The sequence below is a fragment of the Microtus oregoni genome, unplaced genomic scaffold (genome assembly GCF_018167655.1).
Source record: "Microtus oregoni isolate MIOR12 unplaced genomic scaffold, Mior012 000018F_ref0000195, whole genome shotgun sequence".
NCBI classification, from domain to species: Eukaryota; Metazoa; Chordata; class Mammalia; order Rodentia; family Cricetidae; genus Microtus; species Microtus oregoni.
Genome location: NW_024543077.1, coordinates 10328995 through 10349008, shown reverse-complemented (window position 1 = coordinate 10349008; position 20014 = coordinate 10328995). Strand labels below are relative to the sequence as shown.

The window sequence follows — 20014 nt, the reverse complement described above, 5'->3', positions numbered from 1 at the left end:
AGCCGAGTGCAGTGTCCTCCAGCTTCTTCCCACTGGTCACAACTCTCCTCCTCCAACAATGGTTTCCTATGACTGTTCACTCTCATCAAATCAACTATAACTTATGGATATTTTTATTGTTTCTTCATAGCTTCATTTTCTTATTACAAAAAAATTGGCAGATAAATCTGTTTTTCTCTTGTTATTCTATTATTAGTCTGGGTAAGGAAAAGGTAATTTTTCTTATTTTCAACTAATTATTTATAAATAGTTTTTGTTCTGTGTGTTAGTTGCTTTTTTTCAATAGTTAAAGACTATGAAAATATAAAATTCATACAAAGGCATAAATAGAGCCGGGAATAGTAAGTTTATAAAGTTTCTCTCAGCCACCTTGAGTTCTTATTCAAGAAGCACCGTGCCTCACCCCGTGCAGCCTTTATTTGAACATTTTATTAACACCATATACTTTGTAAAGCGTGCCTTGCAAATATTGCAAATGTCACTAACAGGAGGAAAATATGAATGAATTATTCAATGAGTGCCAACTTACAAGATGACTGTACTTTGCCTTTAGAAAGAAAAACAGAGACAAGGTCACTGCGGAATGATGAACAATTTCAATACTCGGCCCACTTACACCCCAGAACAAACTCAGCGTACTTGATTTACAAGTCTCACAGACAATTAATTACCTACATTTGGAAAATATTGCCTACCAGCCACAAGAAATAGACCTTTAATCTGTGAACCTGCAACGCAGCGTAGCGACGCGGTGCAGCTAGTTGTGTTGTTTCAGATGTTAGATTCATGGCCAATCCCCTTGGAAAAGATGTTAAGTCCTCGTTTACACTTGCATGCATCTACCGCCCGTTTCCGGTGGAATGGGCTCTGCTCTGATCAATAAACGTATCAGCCCCGTTGTTCATCTTGTTAGCGAGGTCAAAGCAGCGGCAGAGGTACATCTGTTTTCATGTCAAATAATGCCTGAGGTAATGAATCCTCTCCCGCTAGATAAACAACAGCCTTCCATTGTCCTTCAGTCCCTCGCCACAGAGCTGATCATGATTAAGCTGAGGCACTTGGGAATGGAAAGTGTCGGCACTTTCTAAAGCATTTTAAACCCCAACTTTTTGCTCCTCGATGTGGTTATGTCCATGTTCGGGAGTGACCTTGCTGCGAAACGTGCCGCCAAGAGACTGATTTTACTACAGGATAAATTGGCCTTCGTGGGAAAATGTGGCCAACAAAGTTCCACAGGAAAGCCTGAGAACACTGTTTCAACTGCTTATGTGTCCATAAGCAAATCTCTTTGTAATGATTTAAATTACACGAATGTAATCAATTCATACTTAAGATGAAATGCATCTTACCGCACATGTCTTAGCCATGGTCCTTGGTAAACAGCACCACTATTGCTCCTCCCTGGGTGATTAAATAAGGAGAAATACTGATTTCTCAGAGGATAAAGCCTGAAAAGATGTTTAGACGGAACTAGAAAGTTCTTTTAAGTTATTTTGAAGGAAAAGATATGTGGGTGGTGTCTTGTTGGCTTGATGGATAGGGCAGGTGGTCTCAGGGTGGATTGAGTTATTGTATTTCATCAGGCCTATTTCCTATCACAGAATTGGATGTGATGAATAGATTCGGTCACCCTGATTTACAGTCCCTTGCTGAATTGCTAGCATTCATTTAGCTCCCACGCTGGCATTGATTGGCCATGCACTCTTGTCACTTGACACAAGTCACTTGAGTCCCGGAGTCACTGAAGTCTAGATTGGTAAAATATAGAAAATGGCTCTTTACCAAGCAATTACCTCAGGGAAATGCATTCTTCACACCTTAGGACAAAGCCTCTCCTTGGAAATGGGCTTTGGGAGTAGGGTTCCTGGCAACAAGTAGAAGTGGGCAGGCTGCGAATATCTGAGCGATGACAGAGAGGTAACCACAATTACGCCATCTACCCTCCTTCACCCCATGACTTTGGAACTTTGTGATCAAACAAAACCTCAGCATTTTTGGGGGACCTGATTGGTGACTGACTTTTCAGGTAAGGCTTCACTAACTAACAATACCTGCATTATTTTGTATAGAGAAGGACATTTCAATCTGAATATTGGGAAGGATATCTATTTTCACTTCAGTTTCTTCTCTCTCTCTGAGTCTTCATTTCCTTCTTTTCCTTTTCCTCTCTCCCACCCACCCCTCTCTCTCTCTCCTACCAAAAGGCTAGGAATATACTGGGACAGAGAGTAGAAGCGACATTTCAGAGAAGGAGCCTGTAGTCCAAGCTGTGTCATTAGCCAGACTGGAGGTCTAGGGAACTGACCTAGAGCAATAAATACCTGGAACTCCATCATTAGCAGCCTCGCCTGAGTCCCAGGCCACGGCTTTAGGAAGTTTCCATGCTGATGTCAACACTCTGACCTAACAGCAGACTAACCAACTCGCTAGACTCTGATTCCAGTTTCCACCACCATCCACTGAGAACGAGGGTGAGGTTAAACACTCAGGTCGAGGCTAAGAGTCTCAGCCTTGTTTGTACAATACTGCTGTCAGTCAGAATGCTGGAACAGAGCAGAAAGAAAGGAGAAGCTTGACACCGTCTCCTCAGCGTCTGGAGCAGCACTGCTCTTTAAATTACTGAGACTAGAAAGAGGTTTGAGTTCCTTCAGTGAGTCAGAAATCTCTATCTTGTGAGCATGTCCCCAGCTGCATTGGTGACAATTACCAGGACGGAGACGGAGACTCTTCCAGCTCACTATAGTGACTCATTGATGGAGGAAGGTCATTGGTTAAATAAAAAGAAACTGCTTGGCTCTCATTGGTTAGAAGATAGGTGGGAGGAGTAAACAGAACAGAACGCTGGGAGGAAGAGGAAGTGAGCTCAGACTCCACAGCTCTTCTCTCGGGAGCAGACGCCTGCAGAGAGAGATGCCATGCTCCCCGCTCCCGGGCAGACACAATTCAGCTCCGACCCAGGATCGACCTAGAATCTTCCCGGTAAGACCCGTGCTACAGTTTATTAGAAATGCGTTGATCGGGATATCAGAATTAGCCAGTAAGGGCTAGAGCTAAAGGGCCAAGCAGTGCTTAAATGAATACAGTTTGTGTGTTGTTATTTCGGAGCATAAGCTAGCCATGTGGGCAGCCGGGGTGCTGGGGACGCAGCCCCGCCACTCTTATTACCACAACTCATGTTTAATGAACCAGCCCGACGTCGCCAGGAGCTCTATATTCATTCTTCCCCTGGAAGACTGGTGAGACATTGCCACATAAATGTTTATGTCTGCAGAGTGGTTTAAACATATTTGTCGGGGCCTGAGACGTAGCTCTGTAGCTCTGTGGTAGAGGACTTGCACGAGGGAAAATGTTTATAAATTCCGAGAAGCTATCAGACAGAGAATCAGGGGCACAAACTCCCCCTCCTCAGTGAAAACTATGTGTCATTAACATATTAATGTAAGCATAATATTGTCTCAGATGAGGTTTCTCTCATTTGCTCGCAATCACCCTCTCATGTGCCCAAATGCACATAAACACACATACACTTACACAAATGCACATACATCCTCACATCCACTGGGCACAGCGTGTACACCATCCCAGATAGATCAATAGCTAACATACTGGGTTTCACATATGTTCCGGATATACTAGCAGTCCCAGATCAGGCACACTTTAGATGGTAAGTGATTATTAAAATGTACCAAAATGTGAATAAAATGTTGCAGGATTATTCATTGAAATTTTAAAAGTAATTGTCACACGTTTCCTATTATTTTGTGTAGCCGTGGGTGTGTGTATGTACATCTATGTGTGGTTTCACACATAGTCAAACACTTTGCCAGTGAACTTTCTGTGCAGCCCAGTTGTCTAGCTGTTTGAATGAGAATTCACATCCCATTTTCCGTAAGGACAACCTCCTTCCTATTGTAAGCTGGTTAAACCAAACAGCCTCATGGCCAATAAGTGACCGACTTGGATCTGAATCCAGCCTCTCTGAGTCTATAGGCATGAAACAGTGAATTCCTTTCCAGGCAGGGAAAGGTGAGCTTCTCTCTGTTTAAAGCACCCATCTTAGCGCTGAATAAGTTAGAATATATTAAACTGGTTTTCTGTGTTCCAAAAATAGCACTTTTAGAATAAAGATCTACACATACACACACACACACACACACACACACACACACACACACACACGCATATCTTATTAGGACAGTTGCCTTTTTTCAAATCTTTCATGATATCCTGACACCTATAGAATGTAAATGATTAAACTCCATAGCATAGAAGGAAGCTTTCATGGTACGTCTTCCCCTTTTCTCCTCAAATCATCAGCGTCAAATCATCAGCATTATATGACTAGCAGCTAACCTCTTTTCTATGACTGTCATGAAATCACTGATTAGAAAGTATTTATCTCAACTGAAAGTTTTGGAAGTCCTGATTCAAGATCAGTACATAGCCATCACTATGGGTCTCTGGAGGTCACTCCAGATCACAACGACAGTGATCACATGGCCAACTATACAAAGGAGCAAAAGAGAAAGAGGAAAAATCATAAGAACCAGGGATTTACAATGCCCTTTAAGAACACATCTCTATCTTCTCAGGACCTCCATAGCAGCCAGAGTTCTCCAGAGGAATCAAACTGATAGAAGGAATCTATATAAACATAGTAAGGGGATTTAATAGAGTTGCTTACAGGCTTTGATCCAAATAGTCCAATGTTAGTGGTCTAGAAACAGAGAGTTCAGGAATCCAGTAGTTATTCAGTCCACGAATCTGGATGTCTCCCCTGGTCTCCACTATGCACCAAAATTCTGAAGAAGCAGGCTCTAATGCCGGTGGAGGAATGGACTTTCCAGCCAGGATGAGGACACATAGAGAAAAGTCCCTTTCCCAATTTCTTTACATAGGCTACCACCAGAAAGTGTGGTTTATAATAAAGGTGAATTTTCGCATGCCAAAAGGTCCACATTAAAAGAAGGTCTTCCCATTTCAAATTATTTAATTCTGAAATAATTCCTCAAGCTGGGCAGTGGTGGTACACGCCTTCAATCCCAGATCTCAGGAGGCAGAGGCAGGCAAATCTCTGAGTTTGAGGCCAGCCTGCTCTACAGTCCAGGACAGGCAGGACTACACAGAGAAACCCTATCTCGAGTCTTGAATCATACATTTCATTTGTTTGATTGCTTTTTCTTGATTTTCTTTAAGGGATTTAATAATTTCTTCCAATTTTTGTTTGTTTTTCCCTTCATTTCTTTGAGGAAAAATTTCATTTCCTCTTTAAGAACCTCAAACATTCTCCTAAAATTATCTTTTAGGTCATTTTCTTCTGCTTCACCTATATTAGAGTGCTTAAGTCTTGCTTTGTAGAGCCACAGGTTTTTGTTGGTGTCATGTTGCTCTTTGTGGTGTTGAGTGTGTTCTTATCTTGCTTACCCATCTTTTTCTCTAATTGGTATAAATGAGGCTGTGTCTCTGGTGACCAATCTTCCAGCTGCCAGTGGATTCAAGGCTCAGGTGGTTGCTCCTCATGGTGCAGTTGGGTCCATGGTTCCAGTCACCCCAGAGGTCTCTTGGTGCTCCCAGGGGTCTGTCTGCAGTCACAGAGGATGTTCAGGCCTGCTTCCAGGAAGGTCGCTTGCTTGGGACTGCTCCACTGAGGTCATTAGCTCAGGCCTGGTCCCACTGAGATGGCTGGCTCGGGCCTGCTCCTGTTGACTTGGGCCTTTTCCTTCAGAGGTCTCTGGCTCGGGCCTGATCCTGCAGATGTTGCTGACTTGGGCTTGCTCTCACAGAGGTCCTGGGCTTGGGCCAAGTCCTGCAAAGTTCTCTGGTTCAGGCCTGTTCCCTTGGTGGTTGCTGCCTCGTACCTGCTCCCATGGAGGTCACTGGCTTGGGCTTGGTCCCACAGAGGCCTCTCGCCTGGCACTTCTTAAAGTCCTAGGTTCTCTGGGTTGCCCTGCTCTACCAAGGCTCAGGCAAACAAAGGGGAGATCCAGCCATGCTCTCCACCACACTCCACTGAGAAACCCGATCTCAACATCCAACCCACACCCGAAAGAAAGAAAAAATCCTCGCAGGTGTAACTAGTCATTTGAGTTATAGTTAATTCCAGGTGTAGTCAAGTTGACAACCAAGAATTGCCATCACAGTGTCCTAGTTGCCCCACCTGCCATGCGCCCCACCATCTCCTTCCCTGATGACAGAGCCCCCTAATACTGGGTCCTGCACCACAATGCTTTGTGTTCTGGCCTGGTGCTGGCCTCCTTATCCTGCTCGAATTTAGTCCTGTGACTTTGAGCTACTATACCTTGATAATTCAGTGTCTGATTCCTTTCTGATTACTTCTTCACACTTCCAACTCCCTCGCAAGCATTTCTGAACCCGTCTGTCCTTCCTCGCCGCAATTATGGCTTTTCTCTGTGTGCTTTCGTGGGACTGGACAGCATGTGGAGAGTGTTCTATTATTTCTGCTGGGCATCAGGAGGTGTGGGGAGAAAGTGGCTCATGCTGTTTGGAAATGTGTGCAGACTGCAGAGCAGCGGGTCAGTCCATACAAGACATCACGAAGTTTCCACAGGTTTACCATCAGACTCTTCTCTTACAGAGAATAAATTGTTAGGAACCATTAAAGCTCCAGCTAAGATTGCTAATACAGATCATGGGATGCTCATAGCAAGTGCTACTATTGCCCCGATGAAACACCAAGGCCAAAGAAACGTGGGGAGGAAGGGGTTCACTTGGTTTATACTTCCACATTGCTGTTCATCACTGAGAGACGCCGGGCCAGGAACTCAAACACAGCAGGACTCTGGAGGCAGGAGCTGATGAGGAGGCCACGGAGGGCACTGCTTACTGGCTTGCTCCCATGCCCTGCTCAACCTGCTTTCTTTCAGAAGTCAGGACCACCAGCCCAGGGATGGCACCAACCCCCAGCTGAGGCCTCTTCTATCAGTCACTTATTAAGAAAGCGCCCTACATCTGAATATTAGGGAGGCATTTTCTCTATTAAGTTCCCCTCCTTTCACATAGCTCTCTCTTGTATCATGCTGACGGGAGACTACCAAGACAACACATCCATCTTTTTAAAAGTAAGCCTTTCCAGGGTACTGAAGTACAAGCCAAGTGCCCAAACAAATGAAAACTGAAAGTCTAATAAAGGCAAACCCGAGGAAACCAAGGCCAAAGAGACCCCGAACGGGAAGTCACCAAGATATACAGTGTCTCCTCTAAAAAAAATACAAGGAAAGATTAGTTTTTTTCCTTTACGTTTCCCCAAAGTTCTGTTGCTGATTGCCGGCAGCAGAAACACTAGGCTTCAGGAGAGCACTGGTTTCGATGTTAAGATTCAAACGGGTTCAAATGAGAAGGAAAATGTTAAGTTTTCAGGTCAGGGTTGTGGGAGCTGTCCGAGGAGGCCACGGAGCACTCCTCACTATGCTGAGAGAAGAAAACTTCCGCCAGAGGCCGACAAAGAGGGTCCTATGGGAGAAACGAACAGCCCAATGCTAAGACTCTATGAGATGCAAAGCTCGGTTTTGAAATGAACTTAGTATGTAGATTGGAACAGCCGGGCTTTAGAACAGCACGCATCCGCACCAAGAGAGACTCGGCTCGGAACCAGAAGCGACTGATGAGAGCTTGCTCCTCTAAGGGAAGACTCACCTGGCAAATTACAGTGGCTGGAGCGCACTTATGTGATCCCAGCTTTTGGGAAATGCAGCCTCGTGTGAGCTCCCGTGTGTCTCTCGTGTGTGTGGCTGCCGCTGTGTGAAATGGAAGGAGTCTCTTCCTTTTCACTCTCGTCACAAGCAAAAGGTTCAACACAAACGTGTGAACGTCATGGGTGTACGACGATGGCAAAGGAGCGAGGCCACTTGACTTAGCCTCAACTCTGGATGCGAAGCTAACTACCGGGCAGAAACTTAAATGGACTGTAGAAACAAGAGGCAGAAGCAGATAAAAGAGCGAAAGGCTAACGCTCAATTCCTTTTCACCAACAAAATCACTTCCCAACATGTGACCGCATTTGAAGCCTTTTCAAAGCCTAACCCTAACCTAGTCTCCAATAGAGCTGTTCCTGCTTTGGCAAAATAAACCACCACGATTTTACCAGGAACAAATCTCGTACCTAATCCGCCTATACCGGGAACAGCGCGTGTCTCTAAGTCATTTCAGGTAGAAATTTCAATAACAAACATGACACACGTGTTATGTCAGAATAATATTTTGCATTTTCAAGGCATGCTCATATACCCTTCTGAATAATTTGATAAAGGTTTTTTTGTTTTTTGGTTTTTTTTTTTAAATTGACCCCAACAAATGTCTCCCATCTCCCTGTGGCTCATGTGCAAAAGCAAAGCTTGGGTGCGGGTTCATAGTTGACTAGAGGGGGCAGACACTTTAAAGGGAGTCCTAGTGGGCGAGAGAGAATGAGAGGCAGCGCCCTGGACTCTTTATTCTCCAGTCTGGTTGGCTTCCAGGCCACCGCAGGGGCGTGGCTTTGCTCCCCTACACTCTCCTTGTGATCATGTTCTGAAATCTCAAATCCAGAAACAACAAAGTAACCAGAACCAAACGCATCAAAAACCTTGTACAAAATCGAAGTTTCTCTCCTTTAAGTTAATTTCCTGGGGTATTTTATTCCAGTGGCAGAATGCCAACTAACTCAAGTGTTGTGTTTAGAAAATGACATTTGGCTTTACAGTTTAAAAACAAATTTTCAAGGTCACAGAATAAAAGAAAGTAAAGAAAGGAAAGTTCATGACCTCACTCATGAATTTACAACAAAGAAAAATAAAACAGGAAAACCCACAACAGTTGTTTACTGCCTTGTGCTTAAAGCCACGCAAGATGGACGATGAAAATACGGATGTTCGCTCTGCGATTGGCACCTGGAAAGTTCCAGGACTGGAAAACTGAAGGAGAAACAAAGGGAATTGCACAGCTTGTGTGCAGTTTCTATTCGCTTCAAATTCTCAATCTCAAAGCCACTGACTTTTTCCACTCAGCCACCTCATGTGGCTGTTTACCCCCCAAGCTGTCAAACTTATATCCTCATGTGAAGGGGAAAAATATATGTTAAAATAATTTCGACTAAAAATACACACAGTGAAAGACAGGCACCCAGGGTCACCCCGTGCTGAGCAGTCTTAGAAGAATATGTATCCTCATGACATGCTAGCAGGACGAGGGCTGAGATCTGCGCTGATAGAGTGACAGTTGCCTGGTTGAGGGAGGAACAAGGGGGAAGGGGTAACTGAAACCCTGACTGACATCTTTTAAGCAGACAGTGCCCGTCTGCTGAGGGTAACCTCCCAACAGAAGACATTCCCTATAACTGGACCTTTTCTCTGTGTAGTTAACACCCTCCCTGACAGGCAGCTTCCAGCTTTCCATCTGTGATGCTTGTCTTTGAAGGTGATAGAACCCGAACATTTGGATATCTCAATACGAATAGTTTTAAGAGGTATTCTAGCCAGCGTGGAATTTAAGTGGAATAGAGAAACAGATTTTTATGCAAGTCTCATTCATCTAAATATCACTCATACTCAATAAAAGAATCAGACTCATTCTTTTGGGATGTATCAATATTCATTCAGTTTACTCATTTATTCACCCTTCAAATTATACATATTCTATATGTCAATCATTATGATTGACACAAATATAGTATTTAGGCTAATGTGAAGAATAAGAAAAATGTGTCAGGAAGAACATTCTGGAGGATTAGTTGCTTTTGCTCATTCCTGAGAAAAAGACAGAAAAATTTGTCTCAGCAGAAGGACCAATTTGTTATTGGGATGCGAGGCAGAAGAGTGTCAAACATGGGTGCAATTAACTAAGAAGCCCAGTGAGTTACTTGGGAGACCCTGTAAAGATGGGGAGAAAGACACAGCTCAGATTCAACAAAGAGGGTAAGTGACGAGGACTGGGTGATCTGAGCTGGCATTACATGGAGAAACATACGGCCGGTGTTCTGACAGGTGACTGTCTGTCTGGATAAGGTGCCACTCACTCCATAGAAAAGCAGAGGAAGAAGAGGTCCAGCAGGGGTGAAGAGGGGGAGGAAGGAAGAGGGGACAGCAGGAAAGGCTGGCCTGTGGCATAAGGACTAAGTTGGAGCTCCATATGAAAAACCCAGTATGTAGATTTTAGGACACTGTTAGAGGCAGATATGTTCAGAGAGAAATGTCCACTGGGCTTCAGCTTGTGTTTACCAGCACGAAAGTCTTATGTGCTTTTTCCTTGTTAAAGCACTTCTGCTAATTTTCCAAAGTTTTGTTAAAAAATTAAAAGTTTGGAAAATTTGCTTGAAAAATTAAAAGAAACTGCCTTCCTCATCTCTGGTTCCTTCTAGGATTTTACTTCTAGAGGCCAACTTTTAAATGTTCTAGATCCTCCAAGAGTTTAATATGCTACTTGATGACCTCCTGGACTTTTTATTGTCATGTGTTGACTTCTTGTTACAGAAAGTGCCGGGGTTTGAATGTGAAATGTCCCCTCCCCTATTAGGCTCAGGAGTTCCAGAGCTCGGTGCCTGGTTAGCTGCCTTGTTTTGAGAAGCAGTAGGGTCTCCAGGAAGTGGAGCCTTGCTGGAGGAAGCAAGCCCCCAAGGCAGGCCATATGGCTTCTGCTTACAGTTTTTCAGTTAGTGTTCTCTCTCTCTCTCTCTCTCTCTCTCTCTCTCTCTTTGTCTCTCTCTGTCTCTCTCTCTCTCTGTCTCTCTCTCTCTCTCTCTCTCTCTCTCGCTCTCTCTGCTACATGGTCCTTGGAGAAGTAAAAAGAGTTGTCCCATCCTGTCTCCACCATGGAGCTTCCTGTCATGATGTCTCCCTCACTATAACATACTGTTCACCCTCAAAGGCTGAGCCAGACTAAGTCTTCTCTCAGTTATTTCTGGTCAGCTGTTCTGTCACAGCAATGAGAAAGGAACTCACACAGGAGGCAGGTCGAGTGTCTTCATCCTTTCCCTGACCACCTTCCTATTGTGGAAATTATAAGGAGTGTTATTATCACTATGGTGTGTAATGGCTTTATATTCCCTTTCTTCTACAATCCTTTGTTCTCTATGGAGTGAATTATTTCCAAATTTTTATTTGCTTGGTTTTCTGTACATCTACCTATCACCAATTCTCCCAGTAACTCCCAGAAGGTTAAGCATTCACTCAATACATTCTCTCAATACATGCATCCTCTGAATACATACTTTCTCTCAGTACATACGTTTTCTCAGTACACACATTCTCTCAGTACATATGTTCTATTAGTACATACGTTCTTTCAGTACATATGTTCTCTGAGTACACACATTCTCTCAGTACATATGTTCTATTAGTACATACGTTCTTTCAGTACATATGTTCTCTGAGTACACACATTCTCTCAGTACATATGTTCTATTAGTACATAAATTTTTTCAGTACATATGTTCTCTGAGTACACACATTCTCTCAGTACATATGTTCTATTAGTACATACGTTCTTTCAGTACATATGTTCTCTGAGTACATACGTTCTCTCAATACATACATTCCTTCAGTACAGACATATTCTCAGTACGTACATCCTCTCAATACAGTCTGGGTAAATCTAAAAGTTCCAGAGTTCCTTGTCATTGTCAGAGAGAGAGTCCATCTTTCTGCACTTTGCAGACTAGCGACTCTCTGGGCTGCCGTACTGTTGTCCTGGGAACCTCACTGCGGCATCATTTTGCTTTTCTGCTTGTGTTGTGTTATGCAAGCTTATTGAAGACTGGATTGTGCTCTCCCAGACCTCACATTTGAAACTCTTAAGTGCCAGCCTCTCCCAGTGCGATATCACGGAGCAGTAGTCCTGGAATGAAGCTAAATTAAACTGTGGCCATGAGTTGAAGTGATTCAGTGGCAGGGCGCTGATCTCCCTTGTCTGGGAGCCTGGGTTCGATCATTGTCATTAAGTCATGCTCTAATCTAAACTAAGGTTCCTGGTATAATAGACAATGGGAACCCACAGAGCATCTTCAGGCCTGGACAGAGGAGGCCACGTGAAGACGGGACATATGTGGGATCATCTGCAAGGCCCGTGAAGAAGCCTCAGAGGAAAGCGGCTGGATTTGATGGGGCCTCCCAGGATGCAGAGCTGTGAGAGATCGGCTTCCCGTTGCCTAGGCTACTGCTCGGCGGTTCCTTGCCAGGGCAGTCTCCAGAGGAATCCAACGCCATTTATTGTTCCTGCCTTCTTTCCTCCGATCTCATTATACTTGGCAGAGCATAGTCTTAGATATTTTTGGTACAAAAGGCTTTGAAAACTATTTCCTTAGACCTTCATTTCACAGCATGCTGTGATACAGGGAGCTGTGGGGCAGAGGAGACGAAAGCTTGTAAAAGCCGAGGGAAATGTTTGTCACCAAGAAAACAGTTTCTCAGCGTAACTGTACAGACACACACAAGAAATTACAGAGGCTGCGGCCTTATGCACAGGGTCTGCCCAGGTTCAGGCCACATGGAGTCTCAGCCCTGAGAGGGGGAAGTCCACGTGATCTTCCATCCCTAATCAAGAAGCTCTCAGTTGGCAACTGCTTACAGGGGAAAAGTTAGTTCACTCCACGGAGTCTCACTGGGAATGCAGCTCAGACTTCAGGCTGGGGCCCGTGCACAACAGATGGCCACACAAAACTGGCTCAGTGGGAAGCTGTGGATTTGTTTTTGTCTCAGATCGCTTTTTTCTGGGCATTTTTAAACTTATTGTTCTTTTGTTTTTATGTTTGATGGTGTGTGTTTCTTGTGCCTTTGCTATTTCTGTCTTTTTTATTCTGATTTGTTTGCTTTTTTTGTTTGCCTGTTTGTTTTCTAAAGAAAAGAGACAAAAGGTGAGGTTGGGTAGGCGGAGAGGTGAGGAAGATCTAGGAGGATTTGGTGATGCTAAATCAATATCAGAATATACTGAATGAAAAAAATATTTGAAGAAAAAATAGGGAGAAATGTAGGCGATTTACTATCACTTTGTTTATCTTCTTTCTTACTGTAAAGGTTATGCGCTATCTATCTACTAATTCTGTAGCTACCGATACATGTAACTATCACTGAAAACCATTGACTCTTAGCTCTTCTCACCCAGTACTCTAGTGACATTTACTTCCCCCTAACTGACACGTTATTGTCAGCATTGTGAACCAAATTCTAATCATTTTGTTTTAATGAGAAAAGGACTGGCAATGGCTCACTGGTAGAATGTCCTGGGCTGGAGAAAGAGAGATGGAGAGAAGTAAGAAGGGAAGGAAAGAGGAGAGAAGAAAAGAGAAAAGAAGAATGGAGGTCAGAGAAAATGGTTTCTACATATTATAACTGTATTATAAATATAGCTTGAAATGTTCATGACCTTCTCTATATACCATAGCCAGTCTAGGCCAAAGGGGAACCCTGAGAAGAATCTAGTCATCTGTAACTTCGCCTATAGTACAACAACTTGAAAATAACGATTCTAAGAACTCCTACATTGAATCTTTGGGTTTTATTGAATAAAAGATAGCAGAATAGAGAAACCCCAACAGGATCATTCAACACACTGCAAAGGAGACAGACGTGCACAGGTTTCAGAAGCACATACATTCTTGGGATTTGTACGTTAGTATCTTTTTCACAAGGGTATCGAGGTTTATTCAACTCAGAGTCCCAAAGACTAATGGACGCATCAATGAAGTTGTTAAAATACATTTGGGCACTAAGGGAAACCATGACTAGAATCCCAGCAATGTGCCATGGGGAGCGTCTCACATCTCTAGTACCCTACCTTTCTATTCCGATACTAACAGAAGCCATCACTGAGTAAATACTTCCTCCAAACCAATGCTCATGGCAATCTTTAAAGGGCTAACTAAGGACATAGGTACACTAGAAGTGATGTTGAAATCATTAATGGCATTGAAAACATTTTCATAAATTAGTTCATGAAACAACCTTATTTTTATCGAACCTTAATTAATACATTACTCTACATGGTGAAAAATCTGAGTTAACATAGGTAAATTATTTGAATGTTTTTATATTCTAAAGCCATATCAAGATTAAAGGCGCTCCCAAACAGCAGGAAGCACTGTGGACAGAACTATGTCCATATTCCCAAATATTGTTTATAATTACTTGTTTACATTTAAGGGGGGATATCTTATAGAGGTGAATAATTTGCATTGGTATGGTTCTTGGTTTATTGATACAAATTTAAGGTAAATTTTGTTTCTGCTCTTGATGGAGTTGAAGAATAGATAGATAATTATAGTTATAGTTTTTTAGTTATGATAAAAAATAAGGTAGATATAAATATTGTAACTGTAATTTTTGTTTTCTTGATAACTGTTTTGTTATATGTAATTTTACTGTGTTAAAGCTAAAGCCTTCCTTTTTGTTTAAACAGAAAAGAGGAAATGATATAGGAGGTCTTTCTGTCTATTGCTTTCATTGGTTAATAAAGAACTGTTTTGAGCCTATGGCAGGGAAGAACAGTACTAGGCAGAGAAAGCTAGGCTGTATGCTGGGAGGAAGAAGGGCGGAGTCAGGAAGCTGCAATGGAGCCACTGCCAGAGTAAGACATGCTGAATCTTTGCCAGTAAGCCACTGACATTTGACGATATACAGATTAATAGAAATGGGTTAAACTAAGATGTAAGAGTTAGCCAATAAGAAGTTAGAGCTAATGGGCCAAGCAGTGTTTTAATTAATATAGTTTTTGTGCCGTTATTTTGGGACTAAGTGGCTGGGAACAAACGAGCGGCCTTCCTGTTACACATAATTATAGTTACTCACACAATCCTCACAATTACTTTAAGGTTGAACATTATTCCTATATTTAAATCAAGGAAACAGTGCACGAAGAATAGATACCCTTGTCCTGAGTCATACAGCAGTAGGTGTTAGAGCAGGAATTTTAACTAAAATCTGTTTGATCTCGGGTTCCTATTTCTAGCATGTGATTTACACATAAATTATTGCCAAACTAGTGCATAAAAAGATATCTATTTATCTATCCATCTATATAGATATGTTATATTGCATCAGTAATAATCTCATAAGTCAATGTCCTTTCAAAAAGCATACAGAAGTACATTTTTTTTTTGCAGGAGAAACACTATGTGTTATTGTAACACCATGTGATCCCTTCTTTAAGGTGACAACATTGACCAGGTGACATTTTGAAGTGGAACACTTTTCATAGGACATCTATAATTCTCCTTTTACTATTTGTAATTAATACCAAAATCTCTCAATGTCACATTCTGATTTTTCTGTTCAGTACATATGGGTGTGATAAAAGCTCCCGAGAGTGTTAACAGAGCTGCCAATTATGTAGGCCTTCCTCTTTGCCAAGGGCTTGCACATCACTGAACCGTTTGCAATATAAGGTATTGAGAATGGTTTATACACACATACAATATTTGATGTTGATTGTTAATCAGCAAATGGTTATTAGATGCTCTCAAGAGAAAAAAACAGTAAAATGAAATTATATATGGACAAATGAAAAGGGAAAGGGGGAGGAAATAAAAAGAAAAGAGTGTCCCCTGATACAGATCAACTATTTTTCACATTAATTTGATGCTCACTGACTAGACAGGGAATGCTCTCCTCTTTAGAACCTCTAAATTTTTAAAACTGAAATTACATTAGCGATAAAATTCACGTCACCCTAACTTCTGTTTCTCTTCTCATAGTAAATATCCTAATGACTCATAATTTTTTAAATATATTAATTAAAATTGGACTACTAGCACAAAGAGCAGAGTTTTAGTGACAGGTAAGACTATGTGTTCAAATTGTTCCCTTGTGGGGAACAATTGGAAATACATGGAGCAATATGCAGGCATCAGCCATGGTAATAAGTCATGGACTGCGGGAAATCACAGATGCTCCAAGAACTAACTACTCCCTCATTCAGATCTCCCAAACCCTTATATCCCCTACTGCCTGTTTTTAGATACTAATTCTCTTCCAACTTCTGTCAAGAATCAGTGCTTCATGGAGTACAGCTGTCTTATGTGCCAGGAACTTCAAAGATCTCCAGGTTCATGTTTAAGAAAATCAATACGCAATTTAAACTAGCTTCTAATAGCCATAATTGAACATTGCAGCAACTAAATAATCCAAATAACAGCAACGATGTTGGTCATGAAGGTAGCGAGTCTCTAAAAGGGCTTGGATATTTGGCACTCAATGAGAAGTTATAAATCTTGCAGAAAGCATCAAGCAAAGACGAGGGATAATATAACTGATACACCAGTTCCCTCACTCATTATAGTGTATTGTGTAGGATGTGTTCATTTTTACAAATATATGCTATTTTTAGAAATAAACATGTAAAGTATGTTTCCCATGTTTTCAGTTCAAGAATAACTATAGAGAACAATGCACACAGGAAAATTGGTTACTGAGGAAGGAAGAACCGATCAACAACAACAACAACAACACACACACACACACAAACACAGACACACGAGGCGGGGAGGAAGTTTAAAGAAAGTCAGCCAAGTGAGTATGTGAAGGAAGATATTGCATATTGATAGCTAATAGCTCTTGGAGATGAAGGAGTCAGTTAGAAAGAACAGTGTTGGTAACTTCTATTGCCCAATGTGAAATGAATAAGAGATGCACAGCTTGTACACAGCACTCAACGCACTGATTCGTGGGATAAAACTTGGTTGAACTCTAGGCCTAATCGTCTACACAGCCCAACTCTCTACAGGGAACCTGAGAATCTAGCTGTTCTGATTTCTCCCAACTGCCCAAGAGGTCCCTTTGTGCTTCCTATAAGTTAAACCCTTCAAAGGAGACATAATGCCCACCACACAGTGGCCAATAAGACTTCAAAGTTATATTACCAAAGAAATAGACTTATAAAGGTGTGGGCATAAAAATCCGTATCAGTGAACAACATCCCAGTTCAGCAAGCCCAGTATCATGGCTACTGCCTAGAGATTTATCACTTTGGGAAAAATAGTCAAGAGCCTATCATTCCCCGTTAGTAGAGTTTTAAGAAATAATTCACTCTTTTAAGTCATACATTCCAACGGTTTTAAGTATATGCATGGTTTCATGGCCATCACCTCATTTGTCATTTTTTTATCCCCACAAGACAGAGTCTGTCAATCACACATTCACTGTGTAGACCCTCAGAGAGTCTAGGGAAGTACCATTGATGTGGTGGAGCCATAAGCATTCAGGAGGAATCAAGATAATATGACAAATCCTTCAGAGGCTATCAAAATGAGAGTATTAATAAAAAGATAAAAAGACACAGAAATAGCACGGAACATTGAAGAAATACAGTAAGTTCTGGCCCTGACCTTGAAGGCAAGAGCAGATGGACGTGTAGATTGAATGAGTTTTTTGTGCATCTCCTGCTGAAGGATTTGAGTTAATCACAGCAACTTAGAATTACTTCAGGAATATATCAAATTTATAATAAATATATAGATCCTTAGGAACGTTTGTGGTTTTATTTAGTTTTAAAGAAGTAAAACTGCTGTGGTCTCTACAAATGACTCCCTGTCCATACGGTTTCTACAGATATGAACACTTGCAAGCACTGAGCATGATTTTGTCAGGTATATCTAAACCGTCTGCTTCAGAGCTCTGCTCATTTGGATTCCCGGATGCACTATTGCTTAGAAGCACTTACTCTTTTGGGTGTGCTTATGTCATTTTTCCAGTTTAAATTTTATTAAAATTTTTTTGAGATAATATTATGTTTCTCTCTTCAAAGCCTCCTATATACGTGGTTTTACTCTCATTCAAATTATTGCCTGCTTCTTTTCATTAATTTAAAACAAGTTATGGCCGTCCTCTTGTAACTTTGCTCAATCATTACCCCATTTAACAATCAATTTCTTATCTTTATTTTTGGTATCGAAAATAATTTTCTCACGTAATTTGCTCTGATTACTCTCCCTCCTTACACTCTCATTCAGACTTACTTATTTTCTGTCTCTCTTTAGAAAACAAACAGGATTGTGAAATAATATAATAAAATAAAATGTTTTATAATGAACTTTTATTATAGACTAATAAAATAATAATAAATTATAGCAGATAAAAAATGAACACATCAGAGTTGGACAAGACAATTAGAAGGACAAACAATTACTCTTGAATGCCGGCTATTTAGCAAGGTTTGGTAAAATCGCTTTATGGAAGAAGAAATGGTTGAACGGTGAACAATGTCAGGGTATGTAGCTCCATGTATACACAGAAAGCAAACAGAACGGCACCATGAGCAATCATGATACCGGTGTCTGAGCTGTCAGTAAGGAGTCTAAGGAAAGGCACAGTCCTTCTTCATCTGATCCCTACCCAGATTTCAATCTTCTTTCATCTTTCAGCTCTGCACCACCTCCTGGCCTCTTCCTAGTCCCAGGAGGACCGGCTCCTGCTCCATCTGCATCAGAATCGCTGCCTTTGTAGGCCATGGCATTTGCTGTCAGCACCATTTCCCCACGGCTAGCCTGTAGATACTGATTTGCTGTCTGATTTACTGCTATCTATGCACAGTCCTGGGCTTTAAGGATACTTGCACTTCAGACACGAGCCCCAGGTTTCCTATAACCCACGACCATTAAGGAAGCTATGCATACATGTGATGCAGGTTTTAGCTCTGAAACACTTTCCTATCTCTTACTGTCTGTGGAGGTAGAGATTGACTTATAAAATCATTTACAAATCTTGTAGCTGTAGCAGGATGCTTGTAGCTTCTGGTCGTACATTGATTTGTATTTATGTGCTGTGTGCTAAGGGCCAGGTCTCATTCCAAGGGCTTTACAAACATTGATTTGTTTCATTTTCCTAGCAACCCAATAAAACAGAAGTTTCTGTTGTCTCCATCTTGCTAGTGAGCGTGGCTCCGTGCGTAAGAAATTAAAGCCCTAGAAGTCTATAGCGGAGCTAAGATTTACAAGTGTTAGGAAGATTTAATTGGTGTAAAAATATCTGGGAAGAAATGGCACAGTCAGACCTCCCCGAAAGACTCATATTTACAAGGATATTATCTACTGAGAAACCATAGCTACTGCAAGGAAGAAAATATTTTGAGATGCGCCCCGAGGCACATAGCCAGTAATTACAGAGGTGGCATTTGAAGCCAACGGTGCTTCTCCGGAGTCTGCAGACATAATGAGTATGGGTTGTGTCTCTCCTGAGATGTTCTGATCCTGTCCTGTCTCCAGATGCCCAAATGCCTCTGCCTTTGTCCGTTCCATGCCCAGGTCTTCAGAGGCTTCATTAGCTCGTCATTTGAACTGGCAGAGTTCAAACTCAATAAAGCACTTGATGATGGAAATTGATTAATGTTGCACTACAGTGGAAAATGTCATTTTAATTAAATTCTGTATAAAATATGAGGTGAATCAACTTTCTACAACAACTTTACCTGGTGAACAGTCTTGTAGTTCATAAATCTAGACAGCAAATCTAGTCAGTTAAGAATTTCTGTTTCCGCTTTCTTTCTGTGCCGATATCGCACCTGCCAACATGGTGAACGTTCCTAAGACCCGCCGTACATTCTGCAAGAAATGTGGCAAACACCAACCCCACAAAGTGATCCAGTACAAGAAGGGCAAAGATTCTTTGTATGCCCAGGGAAAGCGGTGTTACGACAGGAAACAGAGTGGCTATGGTGGGCAGACTAAGCCTATTTTCCTCAAAAAGGCAAAAACTACAAAGAAGATTGTGCTGAGACTGGAATGTGTGGAGCCCAACTGCAGATCTAAGAGGATGCTGGCTGTTAAGAGATGCAAGCATTTTGAACAGGGTGGTGATAAGAAGAGAAAGGGCCAAGTGATCCAGTTCTAAGCTGACCTTGTTATGAAGACAATAAAATCATGAGCTTTCACTCAAAAAAAAAAAAAAGAATATCTGTTTCCTCTATACTAAGGAATACTTTCTAGGGTTTGAGAAAATACTTTAAATCCGATATTTAGAAATCAAATGTTTGAATTGAATTGCCATTGACTGTTCATTTATTTACTTATTGACTTTTTTAAGAGACAGGATCTCTTTATGTA

General features: G+C 41.7%; 1 protein-coding gene across 1 annotated transcript; it reads left to right on the top strand.

Moving 5' to 3' along the window:
• Positions 1–19481: 19481 nt before the first annotated feature.
• LOC121459133 (60S ribosomal protein L36a-like) lies at positions 19482–19802 on the top strand. The gene has a single exon (XM_041668661.1). It carries the CDS (start codon positions 19482–19484, stop codon positions 19800–19802), a length of 321 nt encoding a protein of 106 aa, XP_041524595.1.
• Positions 19803–20014: the final 212 nt, after the last annotated feature.

Excerpts from the sequence above, each read along its gene's own strand:
- LOC121459133 (XM_041668661.1), top strand. The coding sequence starts at position 19,482 with ATGGTGAACGTTCCTAAGACCCGCCGTACATTCTGCAAGAAATGTGGC.